Raw genomic sequence first — 25,966 nt, forward strand, 5'->3', positions numbered from 1 at the left:
AAATTACATTAAAAAAAAAAACAAACAGGAGAGGGACTGGAGAGATGGCACTGACTGTTCTTGCAGAGGACCTGGGTTCGATTCCCACGACCCACATGCCAGCTATGAACCGTCCTTAATTCTAGTTCCAGGGGAATCCAACATCCTCTTCTGACACCCTCTTCTGACTTCCGTGGCATTGCATGACACGGATGCACTCACATATATGCAGGCGATACACTTATAAAATAAAAAGTTACACATTCTAGTGTATAATTAAACCAATTAATTCTATTAAGTTCAAGCTGTTGCTGATTTTTCATTATTGCAAAAATGCTGAGACACTTCTGAATAAAGACTGCCTCATATTTAAGATTAGACTAGATTTAAAGAAAAGAATAGGTCATAATACAGACTTTGCTGTTCAGTAAACATTCTGGGCAGTTAGAAAAGTAAACAAGGTAATTTTTAAGCCACAGTAATTATATAATTATATATTTACATGGTCTTATAAATGCACTATAGTGCTTTCCAAAAGCCATGTATTAGTTCTTAATGTTATGTGAAGTATGAGAATACTATTATTGTAGTAATAGAACTGACTTACAGTATTTTGCCTTCTCAATAGGCAAAAATAATAAACGTTCACAAAGTATCTAATGTAACTCCTCAGCAAATGTTTGGTATTCTCATTTTCATTATGACTATCACCAGGCATATCTAGCTCTTTTACCTGTTAAGGCACTGTTAACATGTAACTCATCTAGCTTAAATTTGTTTTAATGTTTTGTGTAAGTACTGACCTCATTATTAGTCATTACTTAATGCAACTGATTATAAATGAAAGTTGGTTATTAAGAGGATAGCCTTTGAGCCACTGGTCTACCCTTGCTCCACTGTAATTTAGGAAAGGTTATTTAAATAATAATAATAATAATACCTGCCTTTGGGTTAAAATAATTAGATTACATAGCCCTTCAACCAGTGCTGGCATATAAGGAATGCGTCATTAATATTTATTGACTAAGCCTGCTTTCATACTAATAAGAAAATATAGTGAGTCTTTGTATCTATCTTTGGGCTTTTTAATCTTATATTTAGTTACTTTATATGGCTTCCATCAACACTAGCATATTTTAATGATTATAACTATAAAACATTTTTTAACATTTTATTTTTTATTTCATGTGTATGAGTGTATTACCTACATGTAAGTACCCATGTCATGCACTGCCCACAGAGATCAGAAGAGGGCGTCAAATTTCCCTGGAACTGAAGTTAGTTATTAGCCATGTGGGTGTCAGGAATTAAACCCAGGTCCTCTGCAGTAGCAGCAAATGCTCTTAACTACCGAACCATCTCTCCAGCCCCTTTATAAAACATTTTGATACATGAAACTCCTTTTGCTCTTTTAAAGTATCAGCCATCCTTCAACATTTTCTCTCTTAGTTAAACCAGAATAATTTTATTCAAAGAGTATTTCAGCCAAGCATGGTGGCCTACACCTATAATCCCAGGAATTAGGAAACTGGGACAGGGGAACAATCGTTGAGGCTAGTATGGGCTGTCTCACCATGTGTTCCACAGAATCACTGTGTAGCCCCGGCTGGCTTAAAACTCTCACTCCTGGGCCTGGAGAGATGGCTCGGCGGTTAAAAACACTGGATTTTTTGCAGAAGACCCGGGTTCAAATGCCAGCACCCACATGGAAGCTAACAACTATATGTAACTCCAGTTCCAGGGGATCCGACAGCCTCTTCTGACCTCTGTGGGTATTGCACAACACAGGTGCACTTACCTACATGCAGGCAATATACGCATACACATAAAAATAAAATAAAATGTTGAAAGTCTCTCAGTGCCCTTGCCAGCCTTCCAAGTACTGAGAATTTAGGAAGAAGAGAATTCTTAATAAATGTAACTTTCAAAATACTTTTGTGATTCTGATGAAAATGGCATCCTATTTATTAGAGAAAACTGACATTTCAATTTACAAACTATCTTCTGATAAGAATGCTGTATTTCGCTCCATATAGGACTGTCTTATCTGTTATGTCCTTTAGTAAATGGTTGAAGTTTTCTTAATTTAAGTCCTCGTTACCTTTAATCAGAGATATTGCCATTTATGATTACATATTCTATCTAGTTGTTGCTGCAATTTATAAATGATGTTGGGTTTTTGTTTCTCTTCCCTCCTGCCAGTTCTGCTGACTGGACCTAGGGCCATCAGACACTGAGCCAAGCACACCCCCCTCCTCAGCCCTAAAACAGCAGATGTTTATAATACTCATCTGACATACATTGAATTTACTCTGCAATTTCTCAGGTAGATGTTTATTACCTGAAAATAATTTATCTTTGTGTGACTTTTTTGAAACTAAAATTACAAGTTTTCAAAAACTCAAAGTATGTTGTTTTTCCTATAATTGCTTTCAAGTGTAAACAATGTTCTCATATCCTTTGAGAACACCCATAAACATTTCATTATCATTTTCTTGAAGTTTTATTGTATAGATTTTAAAATCTTATTTTACATTCTTGAAGCCAACTAGAAAATATTGTGATGTACGGTGTGATATAATTGTGAAAACTGTTTGTGCAAAAAACCCAACAATACTATTTATGAAATGGTTCCCAACTTTCTTGATTATACAATAAAGTATAAGCTTTATGGTCTGTTTCATGATGTTTTTCTTGAATATAAACAAAATAAAAATCTACACTATTAGAGATTTTTGGCCTGTCTCCCTCTGTGGTTGAGCTACATTTTTCTCAACAGTTTTTCTAGAAATTCCTTTTATGTTTTGCCCCTTTCTTTCTCCTGAGGGGGTATGGGATAATTTTTTATTTATTTTTATTTTATGTGTATGAATGTTTTACCAACATGTATGTAAGTGTACCTATGGAAGCAATGCCAGTAGAGACCAGAAGAGGGCGTTGGATCTCCTGGAACTCGAGTTAAGGACAGTTGTTAGTCTCCATGTGGGTGCTGAGAACTGACCAATGAGTCACCTCTCCATCCCTAACACCCATTATTTCTTTTTTTTTCTATTAACATATTTAATTATAACATGTTTGATAATAATCGTACGCGAATTCTAATAATATATACAAAGTTTCCCTTAATTTTAAGATCACCAAGTCTACTGTAACTCCAACTCACATTGTACTAAACATCTGCACTAATAAAGAGAATTAGTACCCTTAATTTTACCATATAAAAGTACTTTTTTCTATTTATCAGTACTTTGTAATTTTCATTTGGTAGGTATCATAAATTTATTGCTAGGATTGCTCCTGCGTTCATTCATTCCTTCATATCTCCCTGAACCCTTCCCACTTATTCCCTCTCCATCTAAAGGGCTAGGACCTAGGGTCTCAAGCACTAGGCAACCCACATGCTTTTTGTTTGTGTATGTGGTTTATAGGAAAAGACTTAAATAATTAAGGATTCTTTTTGTTAAATTTTATTTACTTAATGCAAAAATAAATATGGAAGATATAAAAAGGATATAATGTACACAATTTGTAAATATGACATACCAGCTGATGATGATATGATATAGTTGCCTACAAATTTATTTTCAGCAAGCTCTCCTTTTATTTCAGTCTTTTTAAATAATGTCTCAAAATGAAGATGAAGAGGCACATCTGGAAAAACAAAGTAAAAAAAAACTATTTTCAGTGAATATCACTTTTCATAGACTAATACTAATTTTAATAAATAGTAGATAAGCTTAGAAAGTTAGAACTTTCAGAAGCATCAAAATACATTTTCCAAGAATGTTGGTAGCAACGTTTAGGAAGGTGCTAATTAGATTCATTTAATAAACAAAAGCCAACAGGTGATCAGCTCTTAACACATCCCTAAAGTAGTAAAAAGTATAGTCACAAATATAATAATCTTAGATGAATGAAAACAAATGTACCCAAAAGGTCTTATTTAAGAAAACTTACAGCCCTCTGCCAACTGCATTTAAAATAATGAAGTTTCCTAAATGATATTATTATATGGTTTTAGTTACGTAGGGGAACACTGCTATAAACAGGATACATGAAAACTTCAAGTTTCACATTCTAGCATCCATTAGTATCAAGTGAAGCTAGTTTTACAAAGATTAAACACTGACAAGCTTGTCTACCTTTAAATACTTAGAGAAATTCAGTTTAAAATGTTTGCAGATTTTATATTCAAAATGGGAAGCCAAGTTATAAATAAGACGTGCTTCATATTTAATTAAATTTGATTATTGTGTATAAGAGGGATATGCAAGTGCTATGTGGAAGTCAGAGGACATATGATGGGACTCACTTTTCTTATTGCACCATGTGTGTTCCAGGGTTCAAGCTCAGGTTTTAGGCCTAGTGGCAAGTGCCTTTACCTCTTGAGACAGCTCTCTCTTTGGCCCAAATGTAGTATTTTTATTAAGGAGTTTTTTTTTCTTTCAAGAATATAAAAACTGGGCCAATGAGATGGCTCAGCAGGTAAGGGTAAAGCCTCTTGCTAATAAGCCTGACAACCCAAATAAGATCCCCGGAACCCACATGGTAGCAAGAGAGCATCTGTTCCTGCAAGTTGTCCTCTGGCCTCCACAAGCAAATATCATGGTGAGTGCACTCCCATGCAACATATAAAAATAAATGTAAAAAAATTGAAGAATGTAAAAACAAAATCTTTACAAATGATAGTGTCAGGCAAGGTGGTACACAGTTTTAATCTCAGTACTTAGGAGGCAAAGACAAGTGTATCTAGGAGTTTCAGACTTTCCTGGTCTACATAATGGGGGGGGGGGGAGAAAGAGAATGAATGAACGGACATCTAATGACCATCTAATGGTGTACATAATGGGGGGGGGAGAGAATGAATGAATGAATGGATGGACATCTACACTTCTTCCTGAGAAACAAATAATCTTTAAAAACAGTAAGTTTTTGCTAGTGATAAAAGATCTTTAAGAAAACTAGCTATACTGCTTATCCCAGAATAGGATACCTTTATCAATCTTTTGCCTCCCAAGGCTCAGCGTTCATTGTGGAAGAGGAGACAGAAAGATTCTAAGAGCCAGAAGAGGTGGATGATCACAAGGAAACAGTTTTCCAGACAGCTGGTCAGTTACTCATATGAATTCATCAATGGTCATAGCATGCACAAGTTACATCTAAAGCTCAAGCCAGACAAAAATCCCTGCATAGATATGGGGAAGCAAGAAACCCCAATGCTACCTGGGGAACCATTGGCAACCCATGGCTGCTGAGAGGGGGAGAGTCATTCTCACTTGAGGGTGAGACTTGGTAGGTTGACCAGGGCTCCAGTAGATGAACCTACATGAAAGGGCATGTGGGCTACAAATTGTACAGAAAATTAGGTGTGTAGTAGTAAGGGGTGTGCAGATAGGGGAGGGGTTCTAAATATGATCAATATAGTATGAAATTTGCAAAAATTCAGTAAAAAACTAGTCATACATATATCAGGATACACCAATGAAGTGTCTGGATTTTACAAAAAGAGATGAGATAAATAAGAATAGCTCTGCAGTTAAGAGCACTGGCTGCTCTTGCAGAGGACCTGGGTTTGATTCCCAGCACCCACAAGCAGCTAACAACTGTAACTCCAGTTCCAGGGGCTCTGATGCCCTCTTCTGACCTCCCTGGGCATTGCATGACATGGGTGCACTTACCTACATATAGGCAATACACTCATGCATATAAAATAAAAATAATAAGTAAAATATTAAAAAATATATTGAGTACCAACATAGACTATAGTGGAAAGGTAGGAAAATTAAGAACCGCAAATTTAAAATCACAGGGATGTGGGGGTATATATGCTTTATTTACTCAATTCTAGATTATAGAAAACTTGAGGTTCAAACTTGACTAAACCTATTAATGGACAGTTTTCTTGCAACTTGAAATTGAATGCTGATAATAAGTAAAAACATATTAGATAGTAGAACTCCGTGCAAAATGGCACAGAAGACTAAGATCAGTGGGAGAAGGAAGACTATTTGGGAAGAGGAAGGGGACCAGCAAGAGGAAAGGGAAGACAAACTAGGACAATGGTGCAGGGGATGAGTATGAACAAAGTATGTTATGACCAAGTCATGATGAAACTTATTATTTTGAACACTGACTTGCTACCAAGAAACATTTCAACATAGCCATGTTATCAATAAAAATACAATGTAACAAAAGAGATTAAAAACTAGTTATTTCCAAAGAAAATCAAATTGATTTAAAAGGAATTAGAGGGGCTGGAGAGATGGCTCATTGGTTAAGAATTGCTTTTGCAGAGGAATTATAAAAATTCCTAAAAATAGGAATTATAAAAATCAATTTACATACATAGAAAATTAATTCCAAATGTGGCTAGTTTAATTTCTTCATGAGAATGATTTAGTTCCAGTGAAAATACAACTAATAAAATTTTATGAGGTTCCCTTTATTATAGGATTAGATTTCATTACAGAAAGCATTGCTCCTTAGAAATTTTTGAGGTAGCTTACCTGATGGCAATGATAGAACGGGATGAAAAGAGGAATCTATTTTTGAAACATGTTCTCTTAACATCTGAGACTTGGAATTGTGTTCACAGTTACCCCAACTTGAAGCTGATGGCAGGTAAGGCATTTGCGTAACATTTAAAAATGCATCCTTTGAAGGTGAAGTCTGCAAGTAGAAAATATAATTTAAAGGTTCTATTTTTGCTTTAAAATGTGATCCAAGACAGTTTAACAGTTATAATAAGGTGTCTGAATGCCATCAGAAGAAAAGTCCTGGCTTACTAAATCAATCCGAAGAGCTTTCAAAAGATTTAAGGGCTGGAGAGTTGGCTCCGTGGTTAGGAGCACTTGCTACTCTTACAGAGGACCTGAGTTCCATTCCCACCCCATGTGAGGTGGTTCACAACTATCTCCAGAGGATCTCTTCAGGACTGGCACTCCTGTGCACAGACACACACACACATGCACACACACACTTAAAAGTAAAATGATGTGCATGATGGTGTACGCCTTCAATCCAAGCAGAGGCAGGTGTGTCTCTGTGATTTGAGGCCACCCTTATCTACATAATGAGTTCCAGGCCATCTGGGGGAGATTATGTGTGAGAAAAACTGATGATGATGATGATGATGATGATGATGATGATGATGATGATGATGATGTTGTTGTTGTTGTTGTTGTTGCTGTAGGATAAATGACAGAAGCAAATGCATTGACCACAAATCTGGTGAGGTGTGACTAGCCCCTTTTGGGTTATTCAAAATGAAGTGCAATGCCCATGAAAATAAGTCTTTCTCCCATAAAAGGAAGTCACAATAAAGAGAGAAGATTCTGTACCATTGGCCTAGTCCTTCATTTACTTGGTCATACTTAATTACAATAAACTAAATATTTCCTATAAAAGTCTTGTACATCTGGAGCAAGAGAGATGGCTCAGCAGTTAAGAAAACTTGTGGCTCTTCTGGAGAAATTGAGTTCAGCTCCCAGAACCCACGTCAGGTGGCTCACAACCACCTGTAACTCCAGCTTCAGGCAATCTGATGCCACCTTCTAAGCTCTTGCATACATGTGGTATACACACATGAAGACATACATCCACACAAGTTTTAATGTATAAAGCCTTATACATTTTACTAGATGTTTTCAGTTTAATATTGTTTCCATTGTAAAAGATATTTAAAATGAAATTCACTTTTATGTATTGAACATGTCCCCACAAGTGTGCTCAACTTTCTTATTCTACCAATGAATTTAGCTTCCTTTAGTCTTCAGTAGGAGATAATCCAAATATACTATTTTCAAGTCATTTTCATTTAATCCTAATTATCTTTATTATTATTATTATTTGAAAATTCTAGCCATACTGCATGTTCACTATTAAAGTAAAAAACTAAAAAATAACCAAAGGAGGGGCTGGAGAGATGGCTCAGAGGTTAAGAACACTTGCTGATCTTGCAGAGGATCCAGGTTTGATTCCCAGTACTCACATGGCAGTTAACAACTGTCTATACCTCCAGTTCCAGTGGATCCAACACCCTCTTCTGGGTCATTGCACACATGTGTGCACTTACATACATGCAGGCAAAACGCTCATACACATAAAAAAAAACCTATTTTTTAAAATGAAAAGAAAAATGACCAAAGGAAATATTCTTTTTTGCAAGTGATATTGAAAGGAATGACCTCAATTTATAAAACTTTAAAATGATGTAGGTAGAGCTGGGGACATGGTTTAGAGAACATGATTCAGATCCCCAACACCCATGTAAAAAACCACATCTGTCAGCATGCTCCTGTAATCCCAGTGATTGGAGGTAGAGACAGGAGGATACTGAAGGCTCACTGACCAGCCATTTTAGCCAACTGACAAGCTCCCAGTTCAGTGAGAGACCCTGCCTCAAAAAATAAGATGAAAAACAAGAAAGGCATACTCTGGGCATCAATCTGGCCTCCACACAAATACAGGTGCACACACATGAACACACACAAATTTTCTTTAATGACGTGAATTGTAGGACTTTCATGATATGTTTACCAAAATATATTTCCAGTTTGCCAAGAACTTTTAAAATATATTAATAGTGAATTTTATCATATGCTTTTTCTGAACTTACTACATGCTTTTCCTCTTTATCACTGTAGTAAAATGTATTAACAGATATATAAATGCCAAGTCAAATGGGTTATTTTGAAGAATCTTAGGAGTTTGTTAGATTTACTTTTCCAAAAATGAGGCAATTGGTTCTGTTGACTTGTGATATTAGATATTTGTCTTATATTTCTTTGATTCCTGCCTTCCTGTACAATTAAATATTTTGCTACATTTTCCCCTCTGTTAAATAAATATATTATTCAAATTATTTGTGTGTGTGGCATATGAGTGTGTACGTATTCATCTGTGTGTGTGCACATGAGTGCACAAGTGCAAGCCCCAGTATGTTCATGTGTAGAGGCCAGAGGTTGATGTCAGGCATCTTCCTCTGTAACACTCCACTTTAATTTTGGTGACAGAGTCTCATACTGAAGCTGGAACTCACCATTCAGTAAGACTGGCTGGCCAGCAAGACCCAGGAATCCTCCTGCCTCTGCCTCCCCTGTGCTGGGATTGTAATTATGTGCCGCTGCTCATGGCTTCTTATATGGGTGAGGGATGCAAACTCAGGTCTTCATGCTTGTACAGCAAGCATTTTACTGAGTATATTACTTACTTTTCTATTGCTGTGATAAACATTATGACCAAAACACTTATTCAAAAACTAATACATACAAACCAAGATTATGCTCTTTCTATAAGTGTGCAACATTCACATACATAAGACTTATGTTGAACCATAAAACAAATCTCAGTTCATTTAAAAAGCCTGACCGAAATCATACAAAACTTTTTTTAATCACATGGCAATTAGAATACAGATCAATAATATTTGGAAATTAATTCTAAATAATACAAGGTAAGTGAAGAAATCAGAAAGTATTTTGAGCTGAGAATATTTTTTAAATCTTCAGAATACTAGGACAGTGTTCAAAAAGGAAACATTATATGCTTAGATTAACAAAGAAGCTAGGAAAAAGAATTGGAATTAAGCCTAAAGTAGGCAGCATGTGCGTATGATAACCAGACACTCCTAGCAGACTGGCTGAAATGAAAAGCATTGATCATATTGGCTTATGGCATACATTAAGAAGCCAGAAATCCTATGTATTATTTCTGATGGTAATGTGAAATGAAACTGTCCAAAATACAGTGACACAAAAAGTTGTACAAGAATATATTAGCAGCTTTATTAGTAATAGTCCAAATCAGCAACAATTCAGATAACCAATAGTAGATAAATTGTATAACCACACAATGTATAACCACTGTTTTATGCTTTCTTTAATCCTTAGTTTCCTGATATTTCCTTTTACCCTCATTAGCAATCATTCTATTATGTTTGATCTGGATTGCTTTACTTATATGCATTATTACAGAACTCAATAAAATTTAAATATTTAAATCTATGTACATGGTATTGCTCTATTAATCTCGCTCTGTTACCATTTGCCTATATCAGGTAATATAGTACTCTAGGTCAAAAAAAGTCCCAGCTTTGAGTCATTTCATTCCCCTTCTAAGCTATTCATATTTTTGAGCATATATTAAGTTATTGAGTTTCAAAAATAGCAAAAGTTTTTTTTTTTGTATTTTATTTTTTTTATTTTATGTGTATGTGTGTATTGCCTGCATGTAGGTAAGTGCACCCACGTCGTGCAATACCCGCGAAGGACAGAAGAGGCTGTCGGATCCCCTCGGACCGGAGTTACGGACAGTAGTTAGCTGCCATGTGGATGCTGGGATTCAAACCCAGGTCTTCTGCAAGAACAACCAGTGTTCTTAACCACTGAGCCATCTCTCCAGCCCCTCAAAAAATATAATTTATATCTAAAAGGTTTTTTTTTAGCATTTTTGTTGAATTTTTGCGATTTCCAGACAATACTATTTGATGACAATTATATCCCCTCTCCCATCTGCACCTCCCTACATCCCCGCCCCCAACACTTAATTCAATGTATTCTCTTTGGGTAATAAAGCCTATAGAGTCTAACTAGAATCCCCAAATGTTCTCCAACATGGGTTCATCCACTCAAGTTTGCATAGGACTTGTGCATGCTGTCACCATTGCTGTGAGTTCATATGAGTAACTGGTCAACTGTCTGGAGAACTCTGCCCCACCCCCCACCCACCCATGGTCATCCACTACGTCTGGCTCTTACAATCCCACTACCTCCTCCTCTACAATGATTCCCAAGCCCTGAGCTCCAGGAACCTGACAGAGGCATCCCACCCAGAGATAAGTGCTCTGCAGCCCCTTCCTCCCTGCACATTACAAAGCCATAAGTTTGTGTGTCAATCACCATCTGCTTCATAAGGAAACTTCTCCAGTGAGAGTTGCATTAATCTTCAACAGTGGGTGAGCACCTGATCTAGCACAGTTCATTCCAAATATCCCTCCTGGGACTGAGAGTCCCTATTATTAAAAGGGTACCACTCATGGGAGGGGGCCAAATCTCTGGGTCACTGGAGGTGAACCATAGCTCCATCTCATTGGAGGGGACCACAGCTCCAGCATACAAGAGGGGAACCACAGCTCCTGCTCACAAGTGGGGAACCATAGCTCCAGCTTACAGGAGGGGAACCAGAGCTCATTCACATGAGAGGACCACAGCTTCAGCTCATAGGAAGGGAACCACAACTCCAGCTCATAGGAGAGGACCAGGACTCCAGCCCACAGAGGACCATAGCTCCAGCTCCCAGGAGGGGAACCACAGCTCCCGCTCACAGGAGGGGTCCACAGCTCAACTCCGAAGTAGGGGGCACAGCTCCAGCTCATAGAAGGGGACCACAGCTCCAGCATACAACAGGAGAACTTAAGTTCTCTTTCTTAAGTTCTCAGGCTCAAACAGTGTTTCTCTCTGCATGTATAAAGCACACTCATGTCCTGTGATGCCCATGGCATTCAGAAGAGGGTGTTGGATCCCCTGGAACACTGCTGCTTCATTTGACTGGCTAAAGTTTTGGTCCACTGGTCAAAATCCTTCAGATATAATCCTCTGGATAGAGCAGATTCAGCTGGTGCCTGGGTCCCGCTCCCGCCAACCGTGCAGATCCCCACTCATTTCTCAGCTGTTGAGTGGAGCCCCACACGTGCTCTGGGGTGGGAGGCCATCATGGCCACGGGCTGGAGAAGTCTATGAAGGCCCCCAAGTCACTCAAGTCGAGCAGCAGCAGTAAGTGCTGCCATTATCATCCACACGGCTGTCAACTTTGAGATCTCTGAGGAACCATGCTATAAATACAGAAGAGCAAAGTCCTCTTCAAGACTCTCCTCCACAACAACCCTCCATATTTGGTAGTGTAGGCTTCCATAATCATCTGCAGTTTCAACTTGGCCATGATTAGATTGGATTCTTATAGGAATTCTGACTTCAGGTTCCCTGGGTTCAGGGCAGCAGTGGAATGCTTGTGCACTTCCGTCAGCTGGGTCTAGGGGGGTACTGGCTCCCTGCTGCAGGGGCTTCTCCTTCAAGTGCTGCTCTAGCTTCAACTCCCTGAGGAGAAGTTCATTCATGTCATCACTGGCGATCAGCTTGGTCGACAGATGCTCGAAGAGCTCTTGGTTGACAGATGCTTGAGCTCAGGGTTCACTCCTGCTGGCACTTGGTGTGGCAGTGCTTGATCTCCATCTCTGGCTCCAGGAGAGTGCTGCCTTCCTGGTTGCCATGGTGGCCTGGAGGGAAAGCCCCGCCTTCTCCCACTCGGGTGGCGGGAAGCCAGGTGGCATTCTGGCAAACTTTTAACTGAGATTTCCTTCATTCAGAGTACTGAATGTCTGCTGTTTAGGAAGACCTTTTACATCCTCCATAAAAACTTTGATGTTTCTATAAGAGACATTAGAAAATTAATCATCTCCTTTTGTTTGCTTTTGTCTGTTTGTTTTGAGACAGGCTCTCATTGTAGTCCTGCCTGCCTCTGCCCCCAAGTGCTGGGATTGCAGGCATGTGCCACCATACCCAGCAGTTATATTTTTATACGGTATATGGAAAATGGTTTTAGTTCTAATCTGTTGATACTATTAGACTGCCTATGGGATCTTTAATGTTTAAGCACAATGTGGCACATAGTAGGTACTTAGTATGTCTGACTAGGAGAGGAGGAGGAAAGGGAGAAAGAAGGAATGACATACTAAGTTCATTATTGTAAAAATCTAAATATGCCACTATTATATATGAAGGCCTATTTCCTCATTAGAAGTCTTTCCTGAATGAAGTTCAACATATATTTATGGTACTTTTCAACTGTTAGACTTAACCTATAGGAATTTTGAACTTTCATATTAACCAGACCTATGCTACTTTTTTGTGACAGGGAAGAATGGAAATACTTTTTAGTCATGATAATTTCTCCTGAATAAGAAATACTGAGCAAAAACCTGTCACAATCTTTAGTAGAAATAAACCAACAATGTATGAGAAGAACGAGAAGAAAATGTATATGCAAAGCTCTGGGTTCAATATCTAGAAACTTCAAGAAAAATTTAAAAGGCAAAAGATAGGCTGGAGAGAAAATATCAAATCACACAGAGAGAGAGAGAGAAAGAGAGAGAAACTATGTAGTAAAAACAGAATCTTTCTAGTCCATGTGGAGAGTTCCTACAAATAAGTAGGCAACAATGCTACAGTCAGTTGTGAGCTGCCACACCTGGGTGCTGGAAACTAACTCCAGTTCTCTGCAAGAGCAGCAAGCACTCTTACCACTGACCTGTCTCTCCAGCTGACTTGGGTCAGCTTTTTGAAAGGTTCAAATGTTTAGCAATTCATTGTGTTTAACTATGCAAAGAAGCAGGCTCACTGATACTTTGCTGATGGAAGTGTAATTTGGTTCAATTTTATATTGAGAGCAATTTTGCCAAAACATTTAATTTATAAATGTACATACTCTGTCCCAGCACTAACACTTGTGGTACTGCTTCCAATACATATATTTAGAAACTTGTGAATTTAACTTCCTAAAGGACATGGGTGACAAATCCACACCACCTCCCTTGCCCACCCCAAATTACACTTAACAAAAAAATATTGGTATTCCCCCCTAAGATTCAGAATAAGACAGATGACCATATCTTTTTTCTCTCCACTACTGATATTCAACATTATACTAAAAATTATAGTCAGAACAATAAGAAAACTATTTTCAGATGACATACTCTGACAAAGAGAACATTTCAAAGAATCCATAAAAAAGCAACTCTACCTATTTAATCAGAAAAAATGTAAGGTTCTATCAATTGTATTTCTATATATCAGCAATGAGTAATTCAAAAGAAATTAAGAAAACTTAAGAAAACTACTTATACTAGCAAATAAAAGCACAAAATGCTTAGGACTAATATTAACATTAACAGTTGGAAGAAGCTCTGAATAACCGAAACAATCTTGAAAACAATTACAAAGTTGGATGATTTATATTTCCAAATCTCAAAACATACCTATAACAGTAAAGGCATTTGGAGAGACAGACCAATGGGATACAACTTAGGGTATAGAAATAAGCTACATTTAGACTCATACTTTGTGTGTCCCTAAACACTATTATTTTTGCTGGTTTCAAACCTAGTATAAAATTCATGTTTGTTGCATGTTTCTGTATATAGTGTGTTAATTTTACTACATGGATGTCATAAAGTTACTTATCAAATCTATTTTGAACTATCTGATTTGTTTCTAGTTTGTAGTCTCACAAATAATGCTTCTCTGAATACTTTACATATCCTGATTCACAAAAATCACCTTGTTTTAGAATATTTAAATATTTCCTTCTAGAAGCCTAGTCAGTACCAAACTGATCAAGATGCTTATAGTAATTACTACAAAACCGTGAAACATTCCCATTAATCTATCCATACCAAAACTTAGGTTACTTTATTTTTCCCCAAAACTGGTAGGTACAGACAGTACTTAATTGTTAATTTGTATTTTTCAAATTGCCAATGAGGTGGCCAGGTTTTAAATTCATAGATGAATAGAATCCATACTATGAAATGGCATGTTTCAGACTTTTGCTTGTTTTTAGCTGGTCGACATTTTCTTCTTTTAGTTATTTATATTTTGACTTTGTTTTCTATTGTTATTTATTTTTGACACATACCCTTTTCCACATGGTTGCTTATGTTTACACTGTTTTCTAAATGTAAAGGATAGAAATACAATTTGCATTTTCCCCACATGGAGAACCACCTGTCTCAGAACCATTAGTTAAGAGAGATTACCGTGCCCAAACCGGCTTCCCTAAAGCAGCACCACGTTCCCCTGGCTCCTACCATTATCTGGTAGGACATATGTGCACCCTGACAATGTCAAACCTATTCTTCTTTGTTTTTATAGTTTAAGAGAAATTTTATTGATTCCAAAATTTTGTACAATGAATTTTCATTATATTCAGATCTCCCCCATCTCTACCCTACCACCACCCCCTACCGCCCTCACTCCTGACATCCCGTCTTCTATTAGCGAATGAAAAGCCCCATCCATCTTACATAACACCTCTCAGCTGGGTGCCAGAGAAATCATATCTTTAATATTAGAGTGTCAGTGATCTATAATTCTTACACAGAGGGTCACATATATTCTTGATCTTTTGCATTACCATATACATTTTTAAATAAACTTGTCAAGTTCCAAAGCAATCACACGCACACACATGCGCACACACAATACATATATGCCCTTTGAAATGTGTGTAAGCTCAGTATGTGTTTGCACATGTGCATGTATGCATGTCCACGTGTATACGTGTGTTCATAATTATGGAGGACAGAGGACAACTTTGGATATTGTTCTTTAAGGGCATGCCCACATTTTGTTTTGTTTTGTAGATGGGTTCTCCTGGTGGTCTGGAAATTGCCAAGCAGGGTAGGATGGCCAGACAGCAAGATGAAGGGGTTCACCTGTCTTTACTATTCAGCTGTGCAATTACAAGTGCATGCCACCACACCTGACTTTCATAGAGTAGTTTCTTGGGATTGAACTCAGGTTCTCATGTTGTGTAGTAAGTACTTTATTGACTGAGCTATCTCTCCAGGCCTGCTTTTTTTTTTTTTTTTTTTTTTTTTTGAGATTTTTCATAGGCACTAAGGTATACACGTCAATGTGGAACTCGCTTCTTTGCAGTATTTTAATTTTTCTATCAATGAACATATATTACCATTTAAGTTTTCTTTAATATCTTCAATAAAGTTTTACAGATTTCTCTTTTGAATATTTTATTATTTTTATTTTATGTGTATGAGTGTATTGCCTGATGCATGCAAGTGCACCCATGTCATGCAATGCCCAAGGAAGTCAAAAGAAGATGTTGTATCCTCTGGAACAGGAGGTACAAGTGTTTGGTAGCTGCCATGTGGGTGCTGGGAATCAAACCTGAGTCCTCTGCAAGAGCAGTCAATGCTTTTAACTGCTGAGTCATCTCTCCAGCCCTGAGTTTAACAGATTTCTTGTAATGAACTGCTGCATCTTTGGCTATATACATTACAATAAATCAATAATTTTTTATTCTACTATATGTACTTCTTGTGGTGCTGAGGAATGCACTTAGGGACACATTGCTTGGAAAGCTCTCCACTACTCAGCAACACCTCCAGCCTTCTATTTCTTTTAAGTTCTACTTTTATATGTTCCCTATTTGGGAGAACTTGTCCTGTTTTCCTCTATGGTCATCTATAGGAAAATGCATATTTTTAGCAGAACACATTTCTGTGCTGAATATAATTTGGTTCTATTTTTAAGCAAGAAGGGAAAAGTTGACATTGACTAAGTAAGGATCTCAGAGATAATTAGAGAACCCTGCTAAAAGCTGTACTGATTGATCAATAAGGATGAAAAATTGCTAAGAATTATCAGCAATGAGTAGAACACTGTAGCATCATAGCAACAGAAATATGGCAGAGTATTTAAAAAGTCTTTCACTCCAATAACAAAACACGGAAAAACTTTGTGTATCTTTTTTTCTAAAGATATCTAGTTACTAAGTCAGAATTCTCACATAATACCATTATATATTAATTAAAATTTTTGTCCTTTGTAAACATTTAATTGTAATGAAAAAGACAAAGCACTTCTAATTTCAGATGTCAAAAGATATTTACATATCCACACTGCCGATGAACATGCCTTTCTAAGAGAAACATACAAAGAAGAGGGTAACTAATAAAGCAGCCCAGGAATAATACAAATGTACATAGTGTGGACTATAACAAAAACCTTAGTGAAATAGTGAACAAAATTATTATAGATTGAACACTAATACAGATTGATTTTTATAAATATTAAAAAGTCTGTAAACTACTACTGGCTCTGTTCCTTTAACGTTTTTAACACACTAAATAAATAGGATTCCCATTTGCTATGTGACTCCTAAATGGCACACGCAAGTGATCTATCTATAAATAACAAAACACTGCATTTATTTATATACATATTACCTTCAAAGTAATATAGAAAATAAATTAATTTTAACATGGTAGTATTAATATATGATACCTCAGTACATAAATGCCAAATAATAAGCAGGTCTGCTACCAGTCTTTCCCTCATTTGTGGTATATACTGTTGATTCATCATTGCACTCCCTTCTCCAAGCCTGGTATCAAAATCTTTCTCAGAGCTCTAGAAAGCCAACAGTCATCACCAGTCAGTTAACCTAGGCAAAGAAGATGGAGAATGCCATTCTTTCCTCAGTGGCTTCAAGAAAGATACTTAAATAAGGGAAGAATGACTATAGACAAAACAGAACTAGGGACACACAAGTGTAACGTATGGGGTTTAGAGTTTGTGTTCTGAACGAGGTATTTCATTCACACCATAGTGGAGTTTACAGACATAAATCAGATGCATGAAATAAAGAATAGATTTGGTTCATGTTCTATCACATCATAATTCTTTGTTAGTATACCATTACTAGGACTTGTCTGAGACATTTACCAAAATGAACTTAGCAATACTCTTATTTGCAGTGCCTTTTTTCTATTTTTCCTAACGCTTTTCTTTAATCATACCAAGTCAGTCATTCATTCTTCAGAATGTTTTTATATCAATCCTTTTCACTCAAACTTAAGTATTTATCAATTACATCTAATCTATTCCAATAGTTACTTGACTTGTTTCTCTAATCTCTCCCTATTTCAAATTGTCATGTTCAAAGGCACCATAGTAATCTTTCAAAAATAGTACATTTCACTTCTCCATACTAAACTGCACCACTGTACTCAAATCTTACTGAATCTTTATTATTACCCTTATTAACACTTGAAGGCTTATATGGAAGACACTGGACTATGTACCTTTTTAATGTTATTTAATATCAATACAAGTCTATAATGTAGCTAGTCTTTTCCCTCTTTGATTTATCTAATGTCTTTTTGAAAAATTATTATTTTATGTGTATAAGTGTATTGCCTACATGTGTAGTGCATCGTGTCATGCAATGTCTGAGTACGTCAGAAGAGGGTCTCAGATCCCCTGGAAATGGAGTTACAGACAGTTGTTAGTCACCATGGGGGTACTGGGAACCAAACCTGGTACAAGCAGCCAGTGTTCTTAACTGCTGAGCCATCTCTCCAGCCACTTGTCTAATATCTTAATTTGGGGTTACCTATGAGCTCCAAAGCAGACCTTGAGTGGAAGGTTGCTTAATAATAATGGGCCAAATTCCTCCACTGTATCTTTGCTGCAATTCCCTTCTAAAATGATCTCTGTTTCTCAATCCTCTTGAATCTGGGATGGCCAAGTGGTTTGCTTTGTCCCAGCCAATAGGCAGTACTGCCTGCCTGAAGAGTAAGGCCAGCTCCTTCCAGCTTGGCACAACAGTATACATTACTATCAAGAAGTAGTACTGGGGCTGGAGTTGTAGCTCAGTGGTACAGTTTGCTTAACATGACCAGGCCCTAGGTTCCAACCCCAGCACTGGAAAAAAAACTGAACTACGATTTTTAACCCAGTGTATTTTCTAGAAACCACATGTGAAATGACTAAGATGTGCTACTCCCCTATAGGGAATAATTTGATTCTTTATAATTGTGTAACTTCCAGATGATCCACAGTTACATATGGCATATTTTCTCACAGAAATAATGTTATGCATATAGTAAATTTAATTTCTCCAACTCATAAAGTCCTTGTACTATAGAACAGTCAAAAAGAGACACTCCTCCACCAAGATTACTTCTCACTACCAAAAGAAGATACTCTTTCTTCTATGACACAAAAGAGAAAGAACAGGCCTCCTGGTAATATAAGAATACTATTAAGTGACACATAAATCACCACTTTTTCTTCATTTAATCAGGTACCTCTTATACTCTGGAATTAACTTATTTCCTATATCAGTTCCACTCATTATTTGTTACCTATTTTTCTTCTGTTTCAATGTATAAGAGATTATCTGAGACAATTCTGGTGAAATTTAATTTGTCAATATTGGTTTCTAATTTCCCCAATAGGAACTTAAATTTATACAAAAATCCTATTTGCTATATTTTAAAATTAGCCTTTATTCATATAACTAAAGTTGATAAACCTAAACATTTCACATTTTAAAAAGGAAATGAAAACACTAAAACAGAATTTTTAGTATATTATAATTTGAAAAATGGGGTTGTTTTATTAAGCTACCTAGCATATGATTAGATAAGCTCTAAAACAGCAGTGATGAGAATGACTACTGAATACATAGAAATACTTTTTTTTGCCAATTTGCCATAATAAGTCTATAAAAGAACTTAAGTGAGCAGAAACTGAAGCAGGAATGGTTCTATTTTAAATAAATTATAATATTATTTTAAAAAGGATTTTATTTTAATTTATGTATATGTGTTTCTGTGTGAGTATGTGCATGTGAGTGCAGGTGCCCAAAGAGGCCAGAGGTGCAGATCCCCCAGGAGCTGCAGTTATAGGCAGTTAGAGTCACCCAATATGGTTGCTGAGAAATGTACTCAGGACCTCTGGAAGAGGCTCTTAACCGTTGAGGTATCTCTCCATCCCATACTATTCCTTAAATTTTTTATTTATTTTTTATATGTATATTTTGTCTGCATGTCTGTAAGTGCACCACACATGTGCAGTGCCTGTGGAGGCCAGAACAGGACATTGGATCCCTTCAAACTGGAGTTATGGATGGTGCTGGGAACTAAAACTGGGTCCTTTGCAAGTGCAGTAAGTGCTCTTAACTGATGAGCCATCTCTCCAGCCCCCAGCCCCCAATATTCTTAATTTTAAAATTTACTTCAGATTTTAAATACATTGGAACTTTTCATAACTATACATGAAATGGCTTGTAGATTATGTACTTAAAAATTATGAACAACAACAACAAAATTCTCATCAAAATGGATTCCCTTGGGGCTGGAGATGGTTCAGTGGCTGAGAGCACTGATGCTCTTCCAGAGGACCCAGGTTCGATTCCCAGCACGCACATGGTGGCTACAAACCATTTTTAACTCCAGTTCCAGGGGAATCCCAAGCCCTCTTCTGACCTCCGCGGCACTGCGTGACACAGGTGCACTCACATACATGCAGGCAATACACTCATACACATAAAATAAAAATAATAAAATATTTTAAAAAATTATTTCCCTCTCCCCATTCCACAGTCTAAATGTGTCTGTTTTATATTTAATTTACTCTGTAGGAAAGACTAGCTTCTCAAAATGCAAATAGCATTCTTCAGAGCAACAATATCACTGAGAAATAATTCACCAAAGGTTAAAAGATGATTTAGAGATGATTTAGAGATGGGCATAGAAATAAGGTGAAAAAAAAAAAAAACCAACTCTTAGAAAACTTGACACAAGTGATGAATGTCAAGGGACTTAATACTGAAACCTCATGTTGCTGTGCGATATGCTGATGTGCTTGAAAGAAAAGAAAACTTGAATAATACTATAGGCAGGAAGGAAGCTTACATTAATTAGAAACACTAGAAAGTGAACTCACAGCAATGGAACAGGACACACAAGCATTATGTAAGCTCAAAGCAGACAGAATCCCAACTCAGACATGGGGAAGTAGGTAAGAAACCCCAACCCTACTCAAGGAACTATTGGAAACTGATGGCTGTTGAGAAGGGGAGAGTCAGGTTTCTTTTTTTTTTTTTAAGGGTATGATTCTTGGTAGGTTAACCAGCCTCCAGTGGATAGACCCACACCAAAGGATATTTGAGGACACAAATTTGACTCTCTAGGCCATGTATATTTAGAGTATATGAAATTTGGTGGGGAATAGTAAGGAGGTGCAAATAGGGGAGGGGAGCTAAATATGATCAAAATATATTGTATGAAATTCACAGAAACTCAATATAAATAAAATTAAATTTAAAAAACACTAGAAATGGCAGGAAATACCACAAGGGAGATGATTATTAAAAAACCAGAGAGGGTCCTACGTTTATATTAAAAATCCTGACCTGATCATGTTATTATACTTATATTGCAATAATTTGTAATTTGTGCTCAGGGGATGTAAGTATTAATACAGAAGTGGTAATTGTTTCTGTCCTCATACCCCAAACTAAAAGAAGACTGGGAACGTAACCATATATAACTCTTAGCTTTTTCCATCTCCTGTCCTCATTCTCAGCCGACTGTCTCTACTTTCATCAAACGCACATGAAATAAACTCTTGTCTACCTGGTTGAAAACAAAAATTTCTTGACATATTCTTGTTTCAACATTTTGGTTTCTTTATTAAAATCTTAAAATAATCCCAATAACTCAATTTAAAGAGACTCAGTTATAATTAGAATCGTACATAGGCTATTCGTATGCCTAATCACAACTTTTGTCTTTATTTTTATTTTTTAGTTAAAAATAGGTGTTAACAATTAGTGACGTTTTCAGAGATGAGAATTACAAAAGAAGCAACATCAAGCAAAAATACATACTAAATTTATGCATTTTATTAATCCTGTTTAGTACAAGGATCATAATCTCTGCAAATAATCATTCTAATATTCCAGTCCTTAGACCTGTGTATCATCTGGCTAATTGCTGTAGCAGAACAATTAGTATAACAGCTCCCTACAAAATACAGATAAGTGTTTCTTCTAGAATTAAAAAAACCTATTATCATTATGTATGTATGTATGTGTGCATGTGTGTGCATGTGTACGCATTTGATAGCACATGTGGAGGTCAGAGAATGACTTCTGGGAGTTGGTTATCTCCTTCCACTGTGGATTCACTTGCGTAGCTACCCACTCAGCTATCTATCTTAGAGTAAGAAATGCCATCAGTATGAAGACTAACTCCAGGACACTACTACTGGTAAAACTGTGTCCTTAGTGTCAAGATTTCAAATATAAAACTGCAAGAGCCTGTGTTTATACTCAGAAAAACACTGTGTAAAGGTTAGCATTCCCCTTGATAAGGATGGAAGAGGCCCTGGGGCCTAAAAGCACACATACTATTAAAGCATTGCTAAATACTTTGTTTCAGACAGGTCTTATAACCCACATATTTAACCCCAGAACTTGGTAGGCAGAGGTAGGCAGATCTCTGTGAGTCAGAGGCCAACCTGGTCTACATAGTGAGTTCCAAGTCAGCCAGGGCTACATAGTGAGACCCTGTCTTAAAACAAAACAAAACAAAACAAAAACAAAACAAAAAAAAGAGAGACTTCAGAAAAATGTCACATGGTGACATAATCCCAGCACTTAGGAGGCAGAAGTAAGAGGACTATTGCAAGCTCAAAACAGTTAACTAGTTCTGTGAGTATAGACCTTCATCAACAAAACTACATATGCCTATTTGTATTTCATAACTGCTCTACTCTTCCAGTTTCCCCAAACTGCATAGTTACTATTCTGCTTATTTCTGTTAGTTGTAGAGCAAATAACTAATAATATTATTCACAAGAACAAAATTTTAATCCAGAGGAGCTATATTTGAAAATTGCAAACAAACAGCCACTCTTGGGAAGCCATACCTAAAGTCTCAGTCCAGGTACCTAGACATATGCTCGATGACACCTAAGACCTCAAACCTGAGGCTACCATAAATGAGGCAGAAATAGAAGTACTCTTAAGCAAGTCTACTCTGTCTCTGCCTGTCTTCCTCATTCATTCTCTCCTTCCTTCTCTTCTTTCTCCTACTTGTTTGTTTCTTTACGGAATCCACAATTCGTATAAACTATAAAAGTCACTTTGTTTACATCTGTATCAATACTCCTATGTAAGTTTCTAAGTGTGAAATTTTCTTGGGGAAAATAGGTTAAGTGGTTTTTTACATATAAGAGAGGGGTCAGTAATTGGGAACAATTGGGAATCAAAGAATGGACTATGGTAGGTAGTTACAAACGATGACCCCAATGTACCATGTCTCTCAGTATTCTTGTCCTAGTATAGTCCCTCCCATATTAAATTCCACATTCACTCACTTTAATCAATAAACTTAACACTTGCATTTGGGGGAGCCTGGAACACAATGTAAGAAGTGTGATTACTCTTCTAAAGAGATCAAGTGGAGAGATAACAGGGGAAAACAGACAAAACGGAGATGAAAGGAAGTCCGGCTACCAGCACCTGGAAGACTCCAGCTGATTTATCCCATTATTGTCTTACTACACTTACTAAGAAGCCTTAGGCAAGACTGGAGGAATTGCTGCTCTGGTAACCTACAGAATCATGAAGCTAACACCAAATGGCTTTAAACCTCTCTCTGTTTGGATTGGATTTTTCTGCAACAGATAACTAAACAAAAGGGATGTGCTACTCTGAAAGTGCAGCACAGAACAAATATCCACTTCTGGCCTTGGAATGAATTATACTAGTGGTTTTCCTAGCTTTCTAGCTGGCAGATGGCATAACCATGGTACTTCTTGGACTTCAAAATTTTATGAACAAACTCTTAAGCCAGTCTACTCTTTATGTCTCTGCCTGTCTTCCTCCTTCTTCCTTCCCTTCTTTCTCCTACCTGTCTGTTTCTTTACAGAATCCACAATTCATACAAACTATAAAAATTCTGTTTACATCTATATCGATATTCCTAGTTGTTTGTAAGTGTGAAATTTCAGTCACAAGAATAAATGTATCATTTTTAATTGCATTTCCTTGATGTGTTCTTTTTAACACAGTTTCAAGCCTTTTATGAAAGAGCTCTTCAAGTCTCATACTTTTTTTTTTTTTTGAGACAGGGTCTTCCCGTAGCCCTAGCAGACCTGGAATTCACTATGTGGACCAGGCCAGCCTTGATCTCACAGAGATCCACCTTCCTTTACCTCCTGAGTGCTGCAATTAAAGGCATGTAACTGCCAGGCCAGGCTGTAGTCTCATATATTTTTACTAACAAGTTTTATTTGGGTAAAATATATATGACTTGACATTTTAACCATCTAATAGCACACAATTCTGTTTATACTGACTTCTTAAAAGATCTATGTATTGGGGCTGGAGAGATGGCTCAGTGGTTAAGAGCACTGACTGCTCTTGCAGAGGGCCCAGGTTTGATTCCCAGCATCCACATGGCAGCTAACAACTGTCCATAATTCCAGTTCCAGGGTATTGGATGCCCTCTTCTGACCTCTGTGGGCATTGCATGACACAGATGCACTTACACATAGGCAAAACACTCATATACATGAAATAAAAATTATAAAATATATTTAAAAGGAACTATGGCAATAAAGGGGAAAAATTCTCCAGATACACAGTTAAAAAAAAAAAAAAAAAGACTTAAGCATAGAAGGAACCCTATGGGGATGAAAGAAAGCCCTCCAGAAGCAAGATGCTTGTTAAATGAAAATCCCAGTGCCAGAAGTGATTTGCCCCCCTTGAGCTTTTGGCCTGAGTAGCCCTGGAGGTCCCCAAAACAATAAAGGCTATTGCCAATAATGTTAGTTGTGCACTGGAAGTGGATGAAGGGACCCTACTGCTGAAGACACTGCTAGATGTGAGCACAGGAAAGGGAGAAATAAATCTTGGACTAAGCTAGAAACTCCCTGACACTAGATGGGTGGTTTTCATGGTGCCAAAAGGCAATATGCAGATGACTGAGAGAGAATCATCCCCTATAATTCTGCTCAACAACAGACTCCACATGCTACACTATCAACATACCAAACAAGATGTTCCTGCCAGTGCAATACTGGAGGGTCTAGTTTATGTACCGCTAACAAATTTTCAATGGGATAAAATTCCTGCTCCTAGGGGTGGAATACACATCTGGTACTGTAGACCAGACCAACCCCAGGCCCCAGTGGGAAGCCACTGCAATTGTTTTCTGAGATGGATGTGATGCACCTGCTAAAGTACCATTCAAATATTTGTGTTTACACAAATAGATTATTATAGCAGCCACTGTTTAGATGTTCTTGCTTCTTGCTGTTTGTGTTTTTATAGTAGATGGAATCCCACTGAAATGGACCAACAGCCCATGGAAAAAAAATGATTCAGAGACCTGAAAGTTCAGTGCCTTGCCACAATAGAAGGAAGATCATCCAACACCTACCATCCCCTCCAAGGCTCAGGGACTTCTTCAGAAGAGGTTGGCTGAAAGAATGTAAGAGCTGGGGGAAAGGGTGGAGTGTTAACTGGAAGTGTACTTCAACCACTATGGCAGCAAGCTATAGTCACACCACCTTCCCACACTCATCAAGTAGTTGAGGGGTAAGTCAGTTACCCCTCCCACTCAATCAGTTGGCCTTAGCAGCATGTCAGGGAGGGGCTAAAGTTATATAAGCCAAGAATGCCAGGAAGCACCTCTCCCACCATTTTCTGCAGCTATTGGAAAGTCACGGGATCTATATTTGAGTGTGGACTTTCCTGTGCAGCTGTAAATGGGGGGGTGGGGTGCCCACTCCTCTGTAAATAAACCCCCACCCTATGCTCTGTTAATACAAAAAAAAAGAAAATGATAGGTGTTTGGATAGATAGATGAGAGGGCTCTGACTAAACTGCAAGTGGATGGACTTGCACTGGGGATTGTCTGGGGACACTGACTTGACACAGTAGGCCTTAATACCCAAGACAGAGTATATAGGTTCCAGTGGAGGGGCAATGGGAGGGTGCTGAATAAAGATTATTCAGATTAAGATATTCGGTATAAAATACAACAAAATAAAAACAAATTAAAAAAGAAAATCATATCAGGAAACATATATATATTAAAAGAGTTATTTATTTTCTGTGTATTTTGCTTGCATGTATGTATATATATCACACATGTGCCTGGTGCCTGCAGAAGCCAGAAGGCAGCATTTGATACCCTGCCATCTGGATGCTGGGAACTGAACCTGGGTCCTCTGCAAGGGAAGCAAGTACTCATAACTACTGGGTCATCTCTCCAGCTTCTGTTTATGCCAGTTTTTAGTTATTCTATTTCTTCTTGGATTTGTAGGCATTTAAAAAATATATAATATGTATCCATTCTGGATTAAAAATCATATATATATATATATAT

General features: G+C 37.3%; 1 protein-coding gene, 1 long non-coding RNA gene, 1 other non-coding gene and 1 pseudogene across 6 annotated transcripts in view; 3 read left to right on the forward strand and 1 right to left on the reverse strand.

The window, feature by feature from the left end:
* Positions 1-2,811, forward strand: part of LOC103744460 — a 15,706-nt gene extending 12,895 nt beyond the window's left edge. The window contains exon 3 of the long non-coding RNA XR_607707.3: positions 2,182-2,811. This is a non-coding gene — a long non-coding RNA (uncharacterized LOC103744460). The remainder of the gene's footprint in view (positions 1-2,181) is intronic.
* Kansl1l (KAT8 regulatory NSL complex subunit 1 like) overlaps positions 1-25,966 on the reverse strand; it is a 179,143-nt gene that overhangs the window by 14,864 nt on the left and 138,313 nt on the right. For all 4 annotated transcript variants that reach the window (XM_029569936.1, XM_017801379.2, XM_017801380.2 and 1 more), the window contains exons 7-8: positions 6,486-6,648; positions 3,523-3,630 (exon numbers count right to left, since the gene is read on the reverse strand). In XM_029569936.1, coding sequence (XP_029425796.1) covers positions 3,523-3,630; positions 6,486-6,648 — 271 coding nt within the window. The remainder of the gene's footprint in view (positions 1-3,522; positions 3,631-6,485; positions 6,649-25,966) is intronic.
* On the forward strand, positions 20,358-20,426 carry LOC115072559. Its single transcript, XR_003851606.1, has one exon. It is a non-coding gene; the product is annotated as a small nucleolar RNA SNORD82 (small nucleolar RNA).
* LOC115072565 lies at positions 21,911-22,005 on the forward strand (annotated as a pseudogene).

Source organism: Nannospalax galili, unplaced genomic scaffold (genome assembly GCF_000622305.1).
Source record: "Nannospalax galili isolate Female #2095 unplaced genomic scaffold, S.galili_v1.0 scaffold281, whole genome shotgun sequence".
Classification (NCBI taxonomy): domain Eukaryota; kingdom Metazoa; phylum Chordata; class Mammalia; order Rodentia; family Spalacidae; genus Nannospalax; species Nannospalax galili.